The sequence below is a fragment of the Leptodactylus fuscus genome, chromosome 4, assembly GCF_031893055.1.
Source record: "Leptodactylus fuscus isolate aLepFus1 chromosome 4, aLepFus1.hap2, whole genome shotgun sequence".
NCBI lineage: Eukaryota > Metazoa > Chordata > Amphibia > Anura > Leptodactylidae > Leptodactylus > Leptodactylus fuscus.
This window is the reverse complement of record NC_134268.1, coordinates 223,854,181-223,878,262: the sequence shown is the minus strand read 5'-3', so window position 1 is coordinate 223,878,262 and position 24,082 is coordinate 223,854,181. Positions and strand designations below refer to the sequence as shown.

General features: G+C 48.9%; 1 protein-coding gene across 1 annotated transcript; it reads right to left on the bottom strand.

Moving 5' to 3' along the window:
• Positions 1-8,994: 8,994 nt before the first annotated feature.
• LOC142201045 (uncharacterized) lies at positions 8,995-21,710 on the bottom strand. The gene is made up of 7 exons (XM_075271865.1): positions 21,623-21,710; positions 19,406-19,560; positions 15,040-15,129; positions 12,565-14,104; positions 11,120-11,254; positions 10,457-10,637; positions 8,995-9,236 (listed from the first exon to the last, which is right to left on the bottom strand). The coding sequence occupies exons 2-7, from the start codon at positions 19,549-19,551 to the stop codon at positions 8,995-8,997; spliced, it is 2,334 nt and encodes a 777-aa protein (XP_075127966.1). The 5' UTR covers positions 19,552-19,560; positions 21,623-21,710.
• Positions 21,711-24,082: the final 2,372 nt, after the last annotated feature.

The following is a 24,082-nucleotide window of genomic DNA, read 5'->3' as shown; positions in this document are numbered from 1 at the left end:
GAACTGTTCTGGTGTTTTTTAGATTGTAGAATTGTAGATTGCACCATATTACAGGGTATAATCTGCAGCCTATAGTGACAGGCCAAGTCTTTAGAATCCGCACCCAAGGTTGATGCGCTGCAGATTTTTGTGCATTTGTTCAGTTGCATTCCCTTTGCTGCTAGTGCCTTGTTATTTGGCTTACTTATACAGCGCCATCATTGTCCACAGCACTTTGCAGAAATATTGTCCGCACTGTCCAAAGTAAGGGTCACAATCTACAGTAAATTCTCTATCAGTATGTATTTGGAGTGTGGGAGGAAACCCACTAAACACGGGGAGAGACACAACCTCCATGGAGATGCTCTGCAAGGCTCTAATGCTAAGCACTGGGCCCCCAGGATACCCAACAGTGACCACCATCTGTCCTCCGACTCAGAACCTGCCCAGTCTACAGGGTAGGATCCAGGATCGCAGGTTCTTCATTGTCCATCACTGGTCTCACAGGGTGAGGATATAACAAGTGCAGATCAACACCACCATATCCTTCCCTCCTCCAACACCTCGTGATATAAATCAGCAGCGATCAATGCAATGATTTATAGCTTCACCCCACTCAGTCCACAGTTACACAATGTGACAAGCAGGTCTGGAGTAAGAAAGGCCCCTGTGCCATATGTGTGCCACATTACCATCCATCTACAGCAGCTTGGTGACATCGAGGTCATCCCCCAATGACTAGGGATACCTCTACAACCTGGACAATCTATGTTCAGTGACCATAGGATGGCGTGTCCCTGCGAGGGAAGGATGGTAGAGATATTATCCCATTTAAGACGTTGTCAGGGTCCATGCTTATAGTGTCCACAGAAATAATATCTTCCCAAACAGCCTGGGGGTAAAACATACAGTACAGACCAAAGGTTTGGCCGCACCTTCTCATTCTGTGAGTTTTCTGTATTTCCATGACTATGACAATTGTAGATCACACTGAAGACATCAAATCTCAGAAGTAAGACATGTGGGATTATAGACTTACCAAGCAGTGTGACACAACTCCTCGCTTCCTTTTGCTTTGATTCCTGCTTTGCACACTCTTGGCATTCTCTTGATGAGCTCCATGAGGTAGTCACCTGGAATGGTCTTCCAACAGTCTTGAAGGAGTTCCCAGAGATACTTAGCACTTGTTGGCCCTTTTGCCTTCACTCTGTGCTCCAGCTTACTCCAAACCATCTGGATTGTGTTCAGGTCTAGTGACTGTGGAGGCCAGGTCATCTGGCGTAGCCCCCCATCACTCTCCTTCTTGGTCAAATAGCCCTTACACAGCCTGGAGGTGTTTGGGGTCATTGTCCGGATGGAATAGCATGCCGCTGCAAGATGCTGTTGTAGCCATGCTGGTTCAGTAGAAATCCCCAGCTTGCCCCCCCACACCATCACACCTCCTCCCCCATGCTTCACGGTGGGAACCAGCCATGTAGAGTCCATCCATTCACCAAAGACACGCTGGTTGGAACCAGAGATCTCGCATTTGGATTTATCAGACCAAATCGCATATTCCCACTGGTGTAATGTCCATTCCTTGTGGTCTCTTCTGCTTGTTGCCGGTCCTTAGCAGTGGTTTTCTAGCAGCTATTTTACCATGAAGGCGGCGGCTGCACAAAGTCTCCTCTTACCAGTTGTTGTAGAGATGTGTCTGCTGCTAGAACTCTGTGCGGCATTGACCTGCTCTCTAATCTGAGCTGCTGTTAACCTGCCATTTCTCAGGCTGGTGACTCGGATGAACTTATCCTCCGCAGCAGAGGTGACTCTTGGTCTTCCTTTCCTGGGGCGGTCCTCATCCTCCGCAGCAGAGGTGACTCTTGGTCTTCCTTTCCTGGGGTGGTCCTCATCCTCCGCAGCAGAGGTGACTCTTGGTCTTCCTTTCCTTTCGCCGTTCCTCATCCTCCACAGCAGAGGTGACTCTTGGTCTTCCTTTCCTGGGGCGGTCCTCATGTCAGCCAGTTTCTTTGTAGTGCTTGATGGTTTTTGCAACTGCACTTGGGGACACTTTCAAAGTTTTCCCAATTTTTCGGACTGACTGACCTTCATTTCTTACAGTAATGATGGCCACTCGTTTTTCTTTACTTAGCTGCTTTTTTCTTGCCATAATACAAATTCTAAGAGTCTATTCAGTAGAACCATCAGCTGTGTATCCACCTGACTTCTGCACAACGCAACTGATGGTCCCAACCCCATTTATAAGGCAAGAAACCCCCCTTATTACAACTGACAGGGCACACCTGTGAAGTGAGAACCATTCCCGGTGACTATCTCATGGAGCTCATCAAGAGAATGCCAAGAGTGTGCAAAGCAGGAATCAAAGCAAAAGGAAGCGAGAATATAAGACAGATTGTCCGTTGTGTCACATTGTTTGGTAAGTCTATCTGGTAAGTGATCTACAATTGTCATAGACATGGAAATACAGAAAACTCTGCGAATGAGAAGGTGCGGCCAAACTTTTGATCTGTACTGTAGGTTTACGTAGAAATCTCTGAAGATAACATTCAGGGTAATAGATGGTAGAGAGATCTCACTCCAGCAGATGGTTTGTACAGAGATGCCTGAAGATAACGTTCCGGTAAATGATTGATATAAATTGGCAAACAAGAAGCCTGAAGATATTGCTGATAAAATTTTGGAAAATGACAAAGACCAAATATCAGAACCTGGTGCATGCAATCTTCTATTCATAACCCTCATAAATCTGGATGAGATTGTCCCCAGCCGCTGGACTAGCAGAGCGCCGCATAGTTCATGCAGCATGGCAGAGTCCCGCCTGAGATACCGCACGAGGCGCCATGTTCTTCCCTCTGCGCTGTGCCGCGCTGCATCCTCCCACACCATAGGGCGCACCCATCAGCGTGCGCTTCAAGGGCCTGTGATGACGTCATCTCAGGTCCTCAAACTTTCTCCCTACCGAACTTCGGTGCTCGTGGTCGTGACGCCCGGCCACCCACGGGGATGGTAAGTAGCTCATATACTATTCCGGGCCAGCATTCTATGTGTGTGTGAAATGTGAGGAGAATCCATGCAGCGGTGTAGGCGTGATTGAGGAACAAACATCCAAACACACAAACTTTCACATTTATAATATTAGTAGGATCCTGGCCATGACACGTCCGTTCACACATCAGGTTCTCTCTTGGTGGAATTTTCCAGACCTGGCTATAAGCGGACACGACATGGAGGAGGCTCAGATTTCCTATAATCTTGGATCAGCAGCGTTCGGAGCCGTGTCGTCGCTGGTAGGTGACTCTGCGGCACCTAAATTCCCCTCAACGTCTAAATATAAAATGTGAAGGGAATGGAAAGAGTGAAAGCAGCGGTGACATAAAGGTGACCAGTGCCCAGGGGTGCTGCACATTCCCGGGCTTATCCCTGTCTATCACTGGCCGGACACCTGTTCCATTCCACTCACTCTGGCTCACACTTCAGTACATGCTGCAAGCACATTTTTCGGAAGGACAAGAGCAAAATGCTCCTTGGATGAGGCAAAGGACATATTAACTCATTCATGTGCAGAGCTGGAGCTCCTTACTGCTGTATCTTGGTGACGCCGCTACAGATCAGCCTGACATCTTTGTGACCAGGTCACCACAATTCTTTCCCAGGGTTCTGTTTCGTTTACCACCACCCTTCGAGTATTACGGCATTGTCTGGAATTCTATCTATCAGACGTGGATCTCTTACTGATAATGTAGGCACGTAGACGAATACCTGCCTAGGTGGGCTTATGACATCACAATCCCCACTGCAATGATGTTGATCATATGACGCCCACGGTAGTTTTAATGGGTGTAGCTTCAGTAGTGTCCGGCAGAGTAGGACTTCCTCCAGTAAATCTGTGCGGTTTAATCTACGGTCAGATATTGGGTTTCTTGTCCACCATTTCTTACATATTTGCAATGATGAGATTGCTTTAGCGGCCGGCGCCATCCCCTGGCAGGTTCTAGTGCATGTCGCTGCTCGGATCTGGAGTATTGGGTAGAACTTCTACAGTTTTCGAGGTTTGAGCCTGGCACCAATGATGGATCCTCCTGACTCTGTAGCCATCCTCAGACTAGCTTAGTCCGTGCCGCCTACGGCAGGACAGGTCGCACCAGCCCCAATCTTCTCTTTTTCCTTTCCATGCTGCTCCATCGTTGGATCTGAATTCTTACAAACCGGAGTGGTGTAGTAATCTGATTAAGATGTCTTAGAGCTGGCATGTTAATGGATCTCGCTTGGTGTCCCTACTGACAGGCCGTATCATTTGATCTCAGGATTATGTGGATTTGGCATCGATACCGTGCCCATAGCGGTCCCAACTGTGAGAAGATTTCAGAAGGCTTAAAAAGCTTTGAAAGCCAAATAATAAAGATCGTTTGACTCCAAAATTGTAGAAAATGAGAAATATATTTCTGGACGAGGAAGGAATGGATTGTGGCCCCCAACATCATCCTCAGCCTTCAATGCTTGAGGAGAAATCTGCCTTTGACAACTGTGAGTAACAAAGTAATTGTTGTCACTAAACTGATAATTAGGAAACGAATCTGAGTCTTCAGGACGAGAGCGCCGCTTCTAAGAATCTACAATTCGACAAGAAATACTAAAAAACTGACTTAATCATCGGAATATTTCTCTCGTGATTGGTGAGGAGGAGAGAAGACTATATTGCAGGAGACTATTGTGACGGCGTGAGACTCCTTCGGTTTCTACCTCACCTGAAATCTTCTTGTAACAAAAATGTACAATGGTATGGCGAGGAGAGCGGAGAGGACTCCTCTGTAGGTGCGCTGTCACATCATTCGTGTCATTTACTCTCCCCACATATTGCGGTCACTAAGACAGGACGTACCATCAGCTCTGGATGTGACTGGAGTATAAGACAAGATGGCAGCCAGCATCGGAGAAGAACAAGTGAAGGACTTGCAGCAGTTCCTCAGCATTATAAGGAGTTTGGTGTCACCGGAGACACGTTCCATCCGATAGTGGACATCGGCTGACGCAGACAAATCAGACAGGACATAAAACAATAGACCAGAGCGAGTCGACAAGTCAATGATTTTATTGTCGTCCTTAGAAGTTGACAAACGTCTTCAGAAAGAAGCGCCAGAGATTTAGATGATGTATAAATCATTATATAAATCAGTAGGCCACGGCAGTGGCTGCAGAGCAGCGATCATACAGCGACCACCACCGCTAATACCTAGAGGAGTGACTGAAGGCAATGCCCTGTACTGTAATAACCACAGTGATTGCATCATTAGAAACAGCACAAGGACACAAACAGGACAAGCGAGCGCAATGACGATACAGCAAGACAAGCAGCCGCCAGATTTATTACTGCTCATTTCCTACCACGGGATAAATGCCCTATAGACAGCAGTACTGAACCATCACCCCCATCATCACGAGCCCGGCGTCATGCTGCCATCACACTAGTACCGTATATAGAATAAAAACCAAAACATGCAAAAATAGCGAACCATATCACAGGACGGCAATCGCCATAACACCGAGCTGTAAACATTAGATCCTGCACCATCCTAGAGCCCCGCTCGTCCCAGGGGCACAGACCCCCAACATTGTCTAATAAGACTCCACACAATAGAACGACATCTGATAATAATTGTCTTATAGCAGCGGCTCCAGGACGTGGGGGTGAAAGGTCGTCTATCGGTGCAGCGACATGGAACATGAAGTGTAAATGCGTCCGACACGTAATAATAAGAAATATTCCTCTTATATAGAATAAGCGCGAGCTCCCGGCTGCCTGGTGAATGTCACATACATGATACATATGGCAGCAGAGAATGGCGTGATCCTGTCACCATGACTACAGTATAACATACATGTTCTATAATATGGCCCCACCTCGTACACACAGAAACTACAGCCCTGGCACAATCAGAACCAAATGAGAGGATGGAGAAAAATTCTATCAAATCTCACACAAATACACACACAAAACCCAAGAGAAAAGCTCACAATAAAAAAAACACACTGACGTGTCTGATAAAAAAGCACAAAAACTGCACTGAGTGATGCAAACATGGCGGCTAGTCTACTGAGATCGAAAGTCTGATCCCGGCCTGCCCAGACTCCTCCTCTATCACCCCGGCCTCGCCATACCTCTCCTCCATCACCCTGGCTTCGCCATACCTCTCCTCCATCACCCCGGACTCGCCATACCTCTCCTCCATATCTCCGGCCTCGCCATACCTCTCCTCTATCACCCCGGCCTCGCCATACCTCTCCTCCATCACCCTGGCCTCGCCATACCTCTCCTCTATCACCCCGGCCTCGCCATACCTCTCCTCCATCACCCTGGCCTCGCCATACCTCTCCTCTATCACCCCGGCCTCGCCATACCTCTCCTCCATCACCCTGGCCTCGCCATACCTCTCCTCCATCATTACAGCCTCGCCATACTCCTCCTCCATCACCCCGGCCTCGCCATACCTCTCCTCTATCACCCCGGCCTCGCTGTACCTCTCCTCCATCACCACGGCCTCACCATACTTCTCCTCCATATCTCCGGCCTCACCATACCTCTTCTCCATCACCCCGGCCTCGCCATACCTCTCTTCTATCACGCCGGCCTCGCCATACCTCTCTTCTATCACGCCGGCCTCGCCATACCTCTCCTCCATATCTCCAGCCTCCCCATACCTCTCCTCCATCACCACGGCCTCACCATACTTCTCCTCCATATCTCCGGCCTCACCATACCTCTTCTCCATCACCCCGGCCTCGCCATACCTCTCTTCTATCACGCCGGCCTCGCCATACCTCTCCTCCATATCTCCAGCCTCCCCATACCTCTCCTCCATCACCCCGGCCTCGCCATACCTCTCCTCCATCGTCCCGGCCTCCCCATACCTCTCCTCCATCACCCCGGCCTCGCCATACCTCTCCTCTATCACCTCAGTCTTGCCATACCTCTTCTCCATCACGCTGGCCTCGCCATACCTCTGCTCCAACACCCCAGCCTCGCCAAACTCCTCCTCCATCACTCCGGCCTCGCCATACCTCCCCTCCATCACCCTGGCCTCGCCATACCTCTCCGCTATCACCTCGGCCTCGCCTTACCTCTCCTCCATATCTCCGGCCTCGCCAAACCTCTCCTCCATATCTCTGGCCTCACCAAACCTCTCCTCCATATCTCCAGCCTCGCCATACTTCTCCTCTATCAACTCAGTCTTGCCATGCCAGTCCTCCATCATGCCAGCCTCATCATACCTTTCCTCCATCACCCCGGCCTCCCCATACTCTTCCTCCATCACTCTGGCCTCACCATACCTCTCTTCTATCACCCCAGCATTGCCATACCTCTTCTCCATCACACCGGCCTCGCCATACCTCTCCTCCATCACCCTAACTTCTTCTCCATACTCCTCCTGCTTCACCCAACCCTCTCCATAACATCCTCTGACAACCTGGCTCCTCCATACTCCTCCCCATCATGACAACCTCTCTACACTCCTCTTTTGGCAACCTGGCCTTTCCATACTCCTTCATCACCCTCTGAATATATATCCTTCATTACCGTGGCCTCACCATACTCTTGCTCTGCCCTCATCTGACCTCAGTGATTGTTCATTTATTTATGTTACTTATAAAGCGCTGACATATACCACAGCGCTGTACAGAGATTTTCTCCATTCCCATCAGTCCCTGACCCCCCGTGATAGCACACGTGAGTGTGTGAGTAAACCGGAAACCCAATGTAAAGAGTCCACCTCCACCAGGCGGGTGGTGACATGATGGCTTCCCATGCTACAGTCGCCCGCAGAGTCTATGACACGTCATGTGACAACACATCCTAATAATTCTCGGATTACAGAAAATCTTATGTAACAGGCAGAAACCAGAAGCCGCAACATTCACATTAACAAGGGAGATGTGATTGTCCGAAGCCACAGGAGGAGACGGTAACACGAGGGCGCACACGCCGCGCACGTGGGGGACACGACGTCTACATCACACACATCAAATAAAAGCTTTGGTAACGCTTAAATACTCTGTATACACATGAGCCACTAGAATACGTACCTCTACGTCAGACCGACTTTAATTCCTGAGTAAATAGGTTAAAAACAGTATTTAGTAAAATAGATTCATACCAAAATAAATATGGAATGCCTATCCCTTTAAATAAACACCGAGAACGCGGATTAAGTGCAAACGTGATTAAATAATCAGAAGGGTAAATCCCCCCGAGAGACGTCGGAACAGATCCGGACCCCAAAGCCTTCTGCGCTGCTCAGTCGTGATCAAGCAGACTCGCAACGAGGAGAGAATACATGAAATACTCAAGTCCTATATAGAGCCGCAGAAAGGGTTAATATACCTATAATATAGTCTAATGCATCGGGTGCCGCTATATACCAGAGGGTGGGGCGGCCATAATACAGCTAGATAATAACTGACTATACGGGACAAGATGCAGTGGTCTGCTCCTTTGGCACAAAAAAAAATCATGAAAATTGTAGGGACCACCGTGGGTTTAATGTAACTCCAAGTAGGGACCATTGTGTGTCCATCCTAAGCCCTAGTAAGGACCTAGTAGGGATTGCTAAGGGTCCAACGTAAATCCTTGTAGGGATCAGTATGGTTGTAACGTAACGCCTACTGGAGAATGCTACTGACCGATCCCCTAGTAGGGACTGCTAACTGCGCCATCTAATCCCTAACAGGGACCGCCACGGGCTCAACTCAACCCCCTCTGAAATAATCCTCCTACTTAGACATGAACACTGGGATGGTAATAACCTAGTCACTTACCATAGAAATACAGTAGACGGTGCAGATACAAAAATCATACAATAATCAGGGCGCGCCTTAAAGAAGGCCTCCTCCCTTATGGAATAAAATACCATAGAAATGCAGCAGAAGGTGCAGATACAAAACCATACAAAGATTTCCTATTAAAGCTGCCACCTGATGGCGGAGTCCCCTAGAGTTACATTCATGACCTGACTTATTGCTGATCTAGTGGATCCTATTTCCTGATCTTCCCGAGCCGAAGCCGACGTCTGCGTGTGTCTCCATGTCCACGCTCAGGGGTTTGGTGGGACACAGCTCCTGTAAGGCTCTTTCTAGGTCTTCCTGCTTCACAGTGACCCCAGAGGAGGATTCAGGCAAAGTCATCTGCAGGGCGCACCAGAGAGCGGTCCGCGCCTTCCGCGTAGACAACACCATCTCTTTTATGGCAGCGGCCAGCGCTAGGACATCTGAAACACAAAGCAGCCAAAATATAAAAGGTGGATAGAGGACTAAGACAAGCGATAGGCCCAGTGAGTGAGCAGCAGGGGCAAGACTAAGGACGGGGCCAGGCAGGGGGACAGGAACGGCCCCTATTTTAGAAGTAGTTTGGAGATGTTTGTTCCTCAATCACGCAAAAACAACTGAACGGATTTGCCTGAAATTTGCCATATACATAGATCGGAGCCCCGATTAAAACATAGGCTACTTTTTATCCCGGTAAATGACGTCACTACACAACCGCAGTGAAGGAATTTAGGTTCACAAAACACTAAAGGACCTGTGATGACATCATCACAGGTTCTTGAGCCATTCTAGGATAGGATCATGCTAGGCAGTAGGCGGAGCTACACACTTTTGTGGGCGGAGCTATACAGGATGAAGCTGGACAGTGTGAAAGCTGAAGAAAATGGAGTCTCATGGAAGATCAGGAGACTACAGAACATGCAGGATGTGTCTGGACAAGAGGGGTATATCGGGTGTAGAGTTTCAGTGAGTACGATGGAGAATGTGTTGTTCTGCCTCTGATGGGGGAGGGGGCAGAACTTTGGCACATTTCAGCAACATCCGTTCAGCCCTTTGTAACACAGAAGCTGCTCAGTCACATAACAAAACCCCTGTAATCATAATTGCCCGATGTAGCAGAGTTTAGGCAGCACACCTCTGTAGGCTCCCCATATACAAACATGTACATACAGCTGGGTATGCTACGCATATGCAGTGATGTAGCAGAGCCGAGACGCGGGAGCAGGCTGATTGAACTGTAGCAAATTTCTGCAACATCTGTTCAGCCGTTTCCAAAACAGAAGCTGCTCAGACACTGACATAAGAACACCCCTCTAATCCAAATGGCCAGATGTAGCAGAGCTTAGGCAGCGCTGTAGCACAGCTGAGTACACTCTCCATATGCAGAGATGTACATACAACTGAGTATGCTGCGCATATGCTGCGATGTAGCAGAGTCGAGACACGGGAGCAGGCTGATCATCCACAACAGCAATTGGCTAAATATAAGCGGCTCAGCGCCAACACCAACCCGCAGACGAAGTCGTGGGCAGATGCTAGTGTATATGTGTCACATTCTGCAATGACATAAAGGGGTTTGCTAGGCTGCGGGCAATTTTCAGTCCAGATAGCCTCTCTTCAGGATAGTTCACCAATACTGTATGATGTAATTGTGCCGCCATACCCCTCTCGTTGTTGTAGCGCGGGGCTCCTTGCTTCTGACGGTTGGCAGCATTAATGCTTTCTTCTTTACGCCGCGCTTGTGTGAGGTGAATCACTTCCAGGTGATGCTCCAGTGCAAAAGTGATATTGACATGAAGCGTCTCACCGCGGATTCTCTCCATTATCTTCACCAATGAGACGGCCTAGTGGGAGACATATGTGTTACTGCAAATGTCTCACACACCTGACACAGCACCCCAGATGTGTACCAGCACCAAACCACCACATACACACAAACATCAAGAAGGGTGACATCTGGCACTTTCCCTTAGCTGTCCATATCTGACCTTTATACAATAATCTATAGTGGCCTCTCTAGCATTATGAGCCATGGTAATACAATTCTGTATTGTATGTAATACATCGGTCAACAAAGACAGGTTCAGTATTTGGTAGCTCTCATGTGGGTATAATTTGATGCTTTTTTACATCCATAGTATGAACCCAACACCCAGCTCTCCAGCAGGTCAGCCAATGATGGCTCTCCGAGGTTGCATCCATAATACTTGAGCTACAGCCATACTGCCCCCATCTGCACGCAGCCTGACAGGAGTCATCACATTACGTAGGGTTAGAGTTTCTATCAGGAGAAGGAAAGTTACATTAGTATATGCCATGTCCTTACTCTGGCCTGCTCCCGAAACTGGTCCACAACCAAACGGTCCACCCTGGATGGATTTGTTGGAAGTCGCGGGACACTTGGACTGTAGGAACTGGAGATTCTGCTCCCAGGAAACTTTGCAGTGAGTTCTGCTTCTGTCTAAACAGTAAGAAAAATAGGAGAAAACAATGAGCAAGAGATACAAAGAATACACCAAGAATATACCAGAATCCATACTGCATCACCAGGCCTCCCCACAGTATACGTACCTCCTAGGGTAAACCTACCTCTAGCTGTGTGACATCACCAGACACCCGAGGGTAAACCTACCTCTAGCTGTGTGACATCACCAGACCTCCCCAGGGTAAACCTACCTCTAGCTGTGTGACATCACCAGACACCCGAGGGTAAACCTACCTCTAGCTGTGTGACATCACCAGACCTCCCCAGGGTAAACCTACCTCTAGCTGTGTGACATCACCAGACCGTCCCAGGGTAAACCTACCTCTAGCTGTGTGACATCACCAGGCCTCCCCAGGGTAAACCTACCTCTAGCTGTGTGACATCACCAGACCGTCCCAGGGTAAACCTACCTCTAGCTGTGTGACATCACCAGACCGTCCCAGGGTAAACCTACCTCTAGCTGTGTGACATCACCAGACCGTCCCAGGGTAAACCTACCTCTAGCTGTGTGACATCACCAGACCGTCCCAGGGTAAACCTACCTCTAGCTGTGTGACATCACCAGGCCTCCCCAGGGTAAACCTACCTCTAGCTGTGTGACATCACCAGGCCTCCCCAGGGTAAACCTACCTCTAGCTGTGTGACATCACCAGACCGTCCCAGGGTAAACCTACCTCTAGCTGTGTGACATCACCAGGCCTCCCCAGGGTAAACCTACCTCTAGCTGTGTGACATCACCAGGCCTCCCCAGGGTAAACCTACCTCTAGCTGTGTGACATCACCAGGCCTCCCCAGGGTAAACCTACCTCTAGCTGTGTGACATCACCAGACCTCCCCAGGGTAAACCTACCTCTAGCTGTGTGACATCACCAGACCGTCCCAGGGTAAACCTACCTCTAGCTGTGTGACATCACCAGATCTTCCCAGACAACCCAATCCTCACTGTGTGACATCATCAGGCCTCCCCTGGACAAACCTAATCCTAGCTATGTCACACCAACAGGCCTTCCCAGAGTGATCTTACCCCTAGCTGTGCGACATCACCAGGGCTATAATATTATTCATCATCGTGTGACATCACCAGAGCTCTCGTATTGACCGTCTTTATTCTTCAGTCCCACTTTATCAAACTATTTTATGAGACCGGTATTTCTGGTCTCGGGCAGAGCACTAGGCCTGTGTTTCGGTCCTTACCCCCGTCTCCTGATGATGAGGTAGTATAACGGTGACATTAGGCCACTTCAGTAACCTGTAAATGTGTCGGCCCCCCTTACTAAGCCCATTACCTTTTTCCTCTCCTTCTCGAGTGCCCTCCATTGTTCGCAGCATTCCTCCAGCTGCACGTGGAGCTCATTGGCGGGGCCGCTGCGAGTCCTTGACGGACGGTGTCTACTGAAGGGAGTGGGGAAGGGAAAAAATGGAGGAGGGACGTCACCACAGATCAAGTCACTGATAAAAGGAGGAACACGGCTCAAATCTTCATAGTGAATCAGGTCAATGAGGTCAGAGAACGGAAAAGGAGGAGGAAAAGGGAGACTGGCCGGAGGAGAGAACGCCTGGGGGTTAAAGGGAAAGTTCTGGTTCTGCTTCAGGTCGGCCATTAGTGAGAAGGAGGGCAGGAAGGAGGTGTTGATGAAGTCGGACATGTTTCCGACACTGGGGTCCGGCTTCCTTTGGAATCCACTATAGGGTGGTGGGTTGTGTTTTCCATGCGGGGTGTTCCAGGTTCGTCTTCCCCTCCTCTCAGTGGGGTTATTGTTATTGGGTTGGCTGGATCTCCTAGGTATATATCGATCAGGGTGGCCCAGGCCGGACATTTGCTGGGGCGGGGACCAGTTGGGTGGATAATTGGTTGTGCTACGATACATCTTCTCCTTACTAGGAGACAGATGGCTGAATGACTTGCTTCGGTTTTCTAGGTAAGATGAGCCATTCAGTTGCCCCTCTGGCTTGGAAGAGGGCAAACCCGAGAAATATCCGGGATGATGTGTTGGAGATCCATCGGACATCGTAGAGCCTAACGGTGAGGGTAACGGGCTTGAGGTTTGTTTCTGGTTTCTAATCATCTCCGTTTCTACCCACCGCTGGTGAAATCCTTCATTGGCCCGAGATCCGGGGACGGGTGGGTTTGCATTCTGTTCCCGACCAGTCTCTCGATAATCAAAGTTGCCGACCTTTGGGAAGTTGCTGAAGTTTTCAGGACTGTAGGGCTTTCTGTGTGGGCCGCTCTGGAAGCCGCACTCATTAGAAGTCTGTTGGTTACATGGAAAGTAAGATGGCGTAGGTGTGAAGCCACTGGCAGGCTGTCCATATGGGTCTTTATCCCAGGATTCTCTTATACCAGACGCGTATCTAGACTGATCCACCGGACTCGACTTAGGAAACTTTCCCTTCGTCTTGTTGTTTCTCAGCCAAGGTTTATGGACACCGGGATAGTCTTGTTGTGTCTTTTGGGAGAGGACACCTGAGGCTTTAGCTGAGGAGTTCAGAGCATTACATGTCAAGTAATTGCTTATATACTGGCTCCCCAGCTCCACCGGTTGGAATGAAGAATTGGGCTCTATTGCCTGGTTTTCTATGTAGAGATCTTGGAGGAGATCTTCCATCTGTGGATTACAGGTATCCGAGTCCAAAAGGCCAAGGTCTTCAAACCCTTTCTGGAGACTCTCCATGTCTGGCAGCTTCCTCCTGTGGTCTTCATACAGCGGAGGACTAAGGGCATTGGAAAGATCTGAACTTCCAGGATAGATACTGGGAAAATACTCAGAAAGTTCTTGGTGGTCGGCAGCAGCCCAAAGAGGAGGAAACAATCTGGCCAGAGAGTCCCTGCAAAATACAGACATGTAGTCAGCCACGTGTCATCTAAAAGCACAGACATTAAAGGGGTTGTCCCATCTCAAGGATCCTCTCTATACTGGTAGCTTATGTAAACTGAAGACTTTACCTAAATATATTGCTTTAGAAATGCTGCTTTGTTTGCCTGCTATGTGAACTCCCATTGTTTACACAGCGTTGCTATAACCACGGACCTGTAGGACAAGTGATGTCACTCACTGCTCTTGCCGGAAGGAAAATCCTTCAGCTAATTGCAGTTTTGCTGATAAAGCCCGGTCCGTTATCTCTCTATGTAAACACACAGATAATACTGAGTCCGTTCTCTACAAGCATCTGATCTGCATAAGTATTGTGATATAATATAGCAAGTGGGAGGAGGGGGGAGAAATACAGGAAGTGAGGAGAACGGACGGCAGGCGAACACTGGCGCTGGTCTTACACGGCCGTATTGATTGTACGGTCCGCAAGTTGCTGTTCGGCAACGTGGACTCCGCAGACGTCTGTGTCCTGCCGCACTCTCCCATACAGTTCTATGGGCGAGTCTGTGCAGTGCCGCTATTCACAGCCATTACAGACCTGCTGTGTAAATTGCGGCCCGGCCACACCACAGGTACAATATCCGGTGGTGTAAGGGGCCACATTGACTATAATGGTCCGCAATTGAAAACCCTCAATTGCAGACTTACACTACGGCCGTGTAAGAGCAGCCTGAGATGGGAACATCTGCCCAAAAGAGCTAATAATACGTGAGCAGCTGACAGACGCCATGACACTGCGCAGGTCTCCTGTAGGGGCGGAGTCAGTGACATCCATACTGACCAGGACTATGGGGACTACATGAGGACACTGTACAGCTATAGACCCCTGAGAAGGATAACCGGGCATTATCTGTCCTTCCTGGTCAGTGAAATGAGGCTTCTACTCACCAGTCCGTTACTACATCCAGGTTATTGGTCTCCTCCGGGAACCTTGGCAGCTGCCCATGGTCGTCAGGCTCACGAAACGCAAGCGGTGCACTGCACGGGGGAAGAAAGGACAGAACAGCAGGGTCAGCAATAACTTTACATAGAATATTTCCAGTGATCGTGTCATGTGTCTATACCCGTGTACATGGCGGGATACGAGGTCTACGCCTCCCCTCATAGACCGCAGTACGGCCGGCGCTCCCCACTCCCAAATACAGGAGGGAAGGGGGGGGGGGGGCCACGTAGGTTGGACAGCTTATTTGTTGTGGAACAAATGTTACGTCACATGACACCATTTCATATTATACGCAATGTACTGCAAATCTAAAAAAAATTCAGAGCGGGGGGAATTGGAAAAAAAAAAAGTTCTGTGGGTCGGTACAATCGCAGTGATAACAAATTTCTATTCGTTTGTTGATTATTTTTAATAATCAATTAGAAAAATCCAAAATTTTGAAACATTTTGAAAAATTTCTCACCGTCCCCGTATCCTGCCGACTGTGTATATATATATATATATATATATATATATATATATATATTTCCACTTACAGAGTTACATAAGGGAAGATTTTTAGCAGGGTTAACTATTCGGGGGCTGGGTCACCTTTTACTCCGTTTATTACAATGGAGGTGAAAAATATAAATTTGCACATTTTGATTTTTTTTTCTAATTTTTTTGGATTTATTTACAGAATTCACCGTAAGGATAAATACTTGTAAAGTTTTCGGTGGTTATGTTAGTTCTGTTTCTTGAGGTTTGGCATCCTGGGAGAGGGGATGGTTTAACCTTCTACTGTTGCTGAAAAGTCCCTGCGTCTTAGGCGGCATTCACACGGAGGAAGTTGGCGCTGATTCTGGCACGATAACTTGCGGCAGAATCAGCGCTGAAAAAAAGTCTCCCATTGACTTTTATGGGTTCCATTTACTGTGCAGAACTTACTGTAATCAATAGGCCAAAAGGCTGCCATTGATATCAGTGGGTGCAGCAGTGCAGCGGATCAGAGGCTTAGTGATGGGGAGAAGCTCCTTATACCCCCCTGCCCTCGCCCTCCCAGCCCCACACCCATTTGTCAGATAGGATAGAACAGGGGCCGCGGCCACCAGATGTCTGGTCCCGGCCCTAATAAGTGGCCTCCATTGTGAATACATTACTGCAATAGCAGCAGGGATCAGAAATCTCCCCTGAAGCTTCTACAACTTGGATTACGTATCCCTGCTGACACTGCAGTCATGTATTACAGTAATACTACAGACCCTCGTGTCCCCCCATACAGTATAACCTGCCATTAGTGCCCGCTATACAGTATAATGCTCCTTAGTGCCCCCTATACAGTATAATGCTCCTTAGTGCCCCCTATACAGTATAATGCTCCTTAGTGCCCCCCATACAGTATTATGCTCCTCAGTGCCCCCCATACAGTATAATGCTGCCTTAGTGCCCCCCATACAGTATAATGCTCCCTTAGTGCCCCCCATACAGTATAATGCTCCTTAGTGCCCCCTATACAGTATAATGCTCCTTAGTGTCCCCTATACAGTATAATGCTCCTTAGTGTCCCCTATACAGTATAATGCTCCCTTAGTGCCCCCTATACAGTATAATGCTCCCTTAGTGCCCCCTATACAGTATAATGCTCCCTTAGTGCCCCCTATACAGTATAATGCTCCTTAGTGCCCCCTATACAGTATAATGCTCCTTAGTGCCCCCCATACAGTATAATGCTCCTTAGTGCCCCCCATACAGTATAATGCTCCTTAGTGCCCCCTATACAGTATAATGCTCCCTTAGTGCCCCCTATACAGTATAATGCTCCTTGGTTCCCCCTATACAGTATAATGCTCCTTAGTGTCCCCCTATACAGTATAATGCTCCTTAGTGTCCCCCTATACAGTATAATGCTCCTTAGTGCCCCCTATACAGTATAATGCTCCTTAGTGCCCCCTATACAGTATAATGCTCCTTAGTGCCCCCTATACAGTATAATGCTCCTTAGTGCCCCCTATACAGTATAATGCTCCCTTAGTGCCCCCCCATACAGTATAATGCTCCTTGGTTCCCCCTATACAGTATAATGCTCCTTGGTTCCCCCTATACAGTATAATGCTCCTTAGTGCCCCCTATACAGTATAATGCTCCTTAGTGCCCCCAATACAGTATAATGCTCATTAGTGCCCCCCATACAGTATAGTGCTCCTTAGTGCCCTCTATACAGTATAATGCTCCTTAGTGCCCCCTATACAGTATAATGCTCCTTAGTGTCCCCCTATACAGTATAATGCTCCTTAGTGCCCCCAATACAGTATAATGCTCATTAGTGCCCCCCATACAGTATAATGCTCCCTTAGTGCCCCCTACACAGTATAATGCTCCTTAGTGCCCTCTATACAGTATAATGCTCCTTAGTGCCCCCTATACAGTATAATGCTCCTTGGTTCCCCCTATACAGTATAATGCTCCTTAGTGCCCCCCATACAGTATAATGCTCCTTAGTGCCCCCATACAGTATAATGCTCCTTAGTGCCCCCATACAGTATAATGCTCCTTAGTGGCCCCTATACAGTATAATGCTCCCTTAGTGCCCCCCATACAGTATAATGCTCCTTAGTGCCCCCTATACAGTATAATGCTCCCTTAGTGCCCCCCATACAGTATAATGCTCCTTAGTGCCCCCCCATACAGTATAATGCTCCTTAGTGCCCCCTATACAGTATAATGCTCCTTAGTGTCCCACATACAGTATAATGCTCCTTAGTGCCCCCTATACAGAATAATGCTCCCTTAGTGTCCCCTATACAGTATAATGCTCCTTAGTGCCCCCTATACAGTATAATGCTCCTTAGTGCCCCCTATACAGTATAATGCTCCCTTAGTACCCCCTATACAGTATAATGCTCCTCAGTGCCCCCCATACAGTATAATGCTCCCTTAGTGCCCCCTATACAGAATAATGCTCCTCAGTGCCCCCTATACAGTATAATGCTCCTTAGTGCCCCCTATACAGTATAATGCTCCTCAGTGCCCCCCATACAGTATAATGCTCCTCAGTGCCCCCCATACAGTATAATGCTCCTCAGTGCCCTCTATACAGTATAATGCTCCCTCGGTGCCCCCCATACAGTATAATGCTCCCTCGGTGGCCCCTATACAGTATAATGCTCCTTAGTGCCCCCCATACAGTATAATGCTCCTTAGTGCCCCCTATACAGTATAATGCTCCTTAGTGCCCCCTATACAGTATAATGCTCCCTTAGTGCCCCCTATACAGAATAATGCTCCTTGGTTCCCCCTATACAGTATAATGCTCCTTAGTGTCCCCCTATACAGTATAATGCTCCTTAGTGCCCCCTATACAGTATATTGCTCCTTAGTGCCCCCTATACAGAATAATGCTCCTTGGTTCCCCCTATACAGTATAATGCTCCTTAGTGTCCCCTATACAGTATAATGCTCCTTAGTGCCCCCTATACAGTATAATGCTCCTTAGTGCCCCCTATACAGTATAATGCTCCTTAGTGCCCCCTATACAGTATAATGCTCCTTAGTGCCCCCCATACAGTATAATGCTCCCTTAGTGCCCCCTATACAGTATATTGCTCCTTAGTGCCCCCTATACAGTATAATGCTCCCTTAGTGCCCACTATACAGTATAATGCTCATTGGTTCCCCCTATACAGTATAATGCTCCTTAGTGCCCCCCATACAGTATAATGCTCCTTAGTGCCCCCTATACAGTATAATGCTCCCTAGTGCCCCCCATACAGTATAATGCTCCTTAGTGCCCCCTATACAGTATAATGCTCCCTTAGTGCCCCCTACACAGTATAATGCTCCCTTAGTGCCCCCTATACAGTATAATGCTCCTTAGTGCCCCCCATACAGTATAATGCTCCCTAGTGCCCCCCATACAGTATAATGCTCCTTAGTGCCCCCCATACAGTATAATGCTCCCTAGTGCCCCCCATACAGTATAATGCTCCTTAGTGCCCCCCATACAGTATAATGCTCCTTAGTGCCCCCCATACAGTATAATGCTCCTTAGTGCCCCCTATACAGTATAATGCTCCCTAGTGCCCCCCATACAGTATAATGCTCCTTAGTGCCCCCTATACAGTATAATGCTCCCTTAGTGCCCCCTATACAGTATAATGCTCCCTAGTGCCCCCCATACAGTATAATGCTCCTTAGTGCCCCCTATACAGTATATTATGTATTAGATATTAGGTTATAGGGTGATTATTATGTTATAGGGGGATTATGTAGGCTGTGTACACCGCTATAATGTCCATGTCACACTCCCGGATACCCCTCCTCTCCGCACATTACCTTTCGTCCTTACAGATGGAGGGGGCACCGGCGTCATCCTCACACACAGACCAGCTGCTGTAGAACTTGGACTGGGCGGTCGGCGCGGTGCTGGGAGCTTCATTCATAAACTGGGAGAGCAGCGGGGTGTCCATGCTCTGGATCATGAGCTGCACCTGTAAGAGATAACACAGGGGGCGCTGTTCATACCGTCACATCTAGTCTGACAAACCTTCTACTACACGGTGGAACCCTTTTCTGACATATTCGAGGTCACCTCCTCATTGGCTGCCCGGATATGTCGCTCCACGGATGGGACCGCCACGTACCCACAGCTCGCCATCACCGCAGGTAACAGCGCAGAGCCGCTCCAATAACAGTCATTACCTCAGATATTGGGTCAGGAAAAGATCAAAAAGTTTTCATTCACAATGTCTGACAGCAACACAGACACGAAACCTCAGCTCTCAATAGACAGGTGATGTGACAGCCAGTAATCCATAGCCGTGTGTGACCAGGAGGAGCAACAGAGGGGCCGGCGCTGCCTGGCAGGTAACAATCACCTCAGCACACCGGCACTGCCCGGCAGGTAACAATCACCTCAGCACACCGGCACTGCCCGGCAGGTAACAATCACCTCAGCACACCGGCACTGCCCGGCAGGTAACAATCACCTCAGCACACCGGCGCTGCCCGGCAGGTAACAATCACCTCAGCACACCGGCGCTGCCCGGCAGGTAACAATCACCTCAGCACACCGGCGCTGCCCGGCAGGTAACAATCACCTCAGCACACCGGCGCTGCCCGGCAGGTAACAATCACCTCAGCACACCGGCACTGCCCGGCAGGTAACAATCACCTCAGCACACCGGCACTGCCCGGCAGGTAACAATCACCTCAGCACACCGGCACTGCCCGGCAGGTAACAATCACCTCAGCACACCGGCACTGCCCGGCAGGTAACAATCACCTCAGCACACCGGCACTGCCCGGCAGGTAACAATCACCTCAGCACACCGGCACTGCCCGGCAGGTAACAATCACCTCAGCACACCGGCACTGCCCGGCAGGTAACAATCACCTCAGCACACCGGCACTGCCCGGCAGGTAACAATCACCTCAGCACACCGGCACTGCCCGGCAGGTAACAATCACCTCAGCACACCGGCACTGCCCGGCAGGTAACAATCACCTCAGCACACCGGCACTGCCCGGCAGGTAACAATCACCTCAGCACACCGGCACTGCCCGGCAGGTAACAATCACCTCAGCACACCGGCACTGCCCGGCAGGTAACAATCACCTCAGCACACCGGCGCTGCCCGGCAGGTAACAATCACCTCAGCACACCGGCGCTGCCCGGCAGGTAACAATCACCTCAGCACACCGGCACTGAATGGCAGGTAACAATCACCTCAGCACACCGGCACTGCCCGGCAGGTAACAATCACCTCAGCACACCGGCACTGCCCGGCAGGTAACAATCACCTCAGCACACCGGCACTGCCCGGCAGGTAACAATCACCTCAGCACACCGGCACTGCCCGGCAGGTAACAATCACCTCAGCACACCGGCACTGCCCGGCAGGTAACAATCACCTCAGCACACCGGCACTGCCCGGCAGGTAACAATCACCTCAGCACACCGGCGCTGCCCGGCAGGTAACAATCACCTCAGCACACCGGCGCTGCCCGGCAGGTAACAATCACCTCAGCACACCGGCACTGCCCGGCAGGTAACAATCACCTCAGCACACCGGCACTGCCCGGCAGGTAACAATCACCTCAGCACACCGGCACTGCCCGGCAGGTAACAATCACCTCAGCACACCGGCACTGCCCGGCAGGTAACAATCACCTCAGCACACCGGCACTGCCCGGCAGGTAACAATCACCTCAGCACACCGGCACTGCCCGGCAGGTAACAATCACCTCAGCACACCGGCACTGCCCGGCAGGTAACAATCACCTCAGCACACCGGCACTGCCCGGCAGGTAACAATCACCTCAGCACACCGGCACTGCCCGGCAGGTAACAATCACCTCAGCACACAGCCGCTGCCGCCCAAACAAACTGCTGCTAAGCAATAACGGAGAATACAACCCCCCCCCCCATATACACAGGGATGAGAGACAGATACAGAATAGTGACCCCCTCCCAGGATACAGGCGGTGTGTGTGGGGGGTGACAGGGCCCTGCCCCCTCCCCCTGCTGTATACAGGACCCGAGGGGCTTACATGCTTCGTGCTCTCCTGTGGCCGCCGCCGGCCTCCGCCATGTCCAGCCTCTGATGTCACTCAGCGATGGAGGCAGCGGCAGTCTCGCGCGGAGTCACAGAGTAAATAACACAAGTCCGCTGCAATACTCCGGAGGACCGCGAGGTGGCAGCACAACCCAAACCATCCGGAGCGCAGACACAAACACTGGAGACACAGAGAACGGGAGGAGGCGGAGACTGGAGAGACAGTGATACAGTATACAGCAGATACCAACACAGTATACAGGAGATACCAACACAGTATACAGCAGGTACCAACATAGTATACAGCAGGTACCAGCACAGTATACAGCAGATACCAGCACAGTATACAGCAGATACCAACACAGTATACAGCAGATACCAACACAGTATACAGCAGATACCAACACAGTATACAGCAGATACCAGCACAGTATACAGCAGATACCAACATAGTATACAGCAGGTACCAACATAGTATACAGCAGGTACCAGCACAGTATACAGCAGATACCAACATAGTATACAGCAGGTACCAGCACAGTATACAGCATATAACACTACAGTATACAGCAGATACCAGCACAGTATACAGCAGATACAAGAACAGTATACAGCAGATAACAGCACAGTATACAGCAGATACCAGCACAGTATACAGCAGATACCAGCAGTTATTACACTACAGTATACAGCAGATACCAGTATAGTATACAGCAGATAACAGCACAGTATACAGCAGATACCAACACAGTATACAGGAGATACCAACATAGTATACAGCAGGTACCAGCACAGTATACAGCAGATACCAACACAGTATACAGGAGATACCAACATAGAATACAGCAGGTACCAACATAGTATACAGCAGATACCAGCACTTATTACAGCAGATACCAGCACTTATTACACTACAGTATACAGCAGATACCAACACAGTATACAGCAGATACCAACATAGTATACAGCAGATACCAACACAGTATACAGGAGATACCAGCACAGTATACAGCAGATACCAGCACAGTATACAGCAGATACCAACATAGTATACAGCAGATACCAACACAGTATACAGGAGATACCAGCACAGTATACAGAAGATACCAACACAGTATACAGCAGGTACCAGCACAGTATACAGCAGATACCAACACAGTATACAGCAGATACCAACACAGTATACAGGAGATACCAGCACAGTATACAGCAGATACCAACACAGTATACAGCAGGTACCAGCACAATATACAGCAGATACCAGCACAGTATACAGCAGATACCAACACAGTATACAGCAGATACCAGCACAGTATACAGCATATAACACTACAGTATACAGCAGATACCAACACAGTATACAGCAGATACCAGCACAGTATACAGCAGATACCAACATAGTATACAGCAGATACCAACACAGTATACAGGAGATACCAGCACAGTATACAGCAGATACCAACACAGTATACAGCAGGTACCAGCACAGTATACAGCAGATACCAACACAGTATACAGCAGATACCAACACAGTATACAGGAGATACCAGCACAGTATACAGCAGATACCAACACAGTATACAGCAGGTACCAGCACAGTATACAGCAGATACCAGCACAGTATACAGCAGATACCAACACAGTATACAGCAGATACCAGCACAGTATACAGCATATAACACTACAGTATACAGCAGATACCAACACAGTATACAGCAGATACCAGCACAGTATACAGCAGATACCAACACAGTATACAGCAGATACCAACATAGTATACAGCAGGTACCAGCACAGTATACAGCAGATACCAGCACAGTATACAGCATATAACACTACAGTATACAGCAGATACCAGCACAGTATACAGCATATAACACTACAGTATACAGCAGATACCAACATAGTATAAAGCAGATACCAACATAGTATACAGCAGGTACCAACATAGTATACAGCAGGTACCAGCACAGTATACAGCAGGTACCAGCACAGTATACAGCAGATACCAGCACAGTATACAGCATATAACACTACAGTATACAGCAGATACCAGCACAGTATACAGCAGATACAAGAACAGTATACAGCAGATAACAGCACAGTATACAGCAGATAATAGCACAGTATACAGCAGGTAACACTACAGTATACAGCAGATACCAGCACAGTATACAGCAGATACCAGCACAGTATACAGCAGATACAAGCACAGTATACAGCAGATACAAGCACAGTATACAGCAGATAACACTACAGTATACAGCAGATCCCAGCACAGTATACTGCAGATACCAGCACAGTATACAGCAGATACCAGCACAGTATACAGCAGATACCAGCACAGTATACATCAGATAATAACACAGTATACAGCAGATAATAGCACAGTATACAGCAGATACCAGCAGTTATTACACTACAGTATACAGCAGATACCAGCACTTATTACACT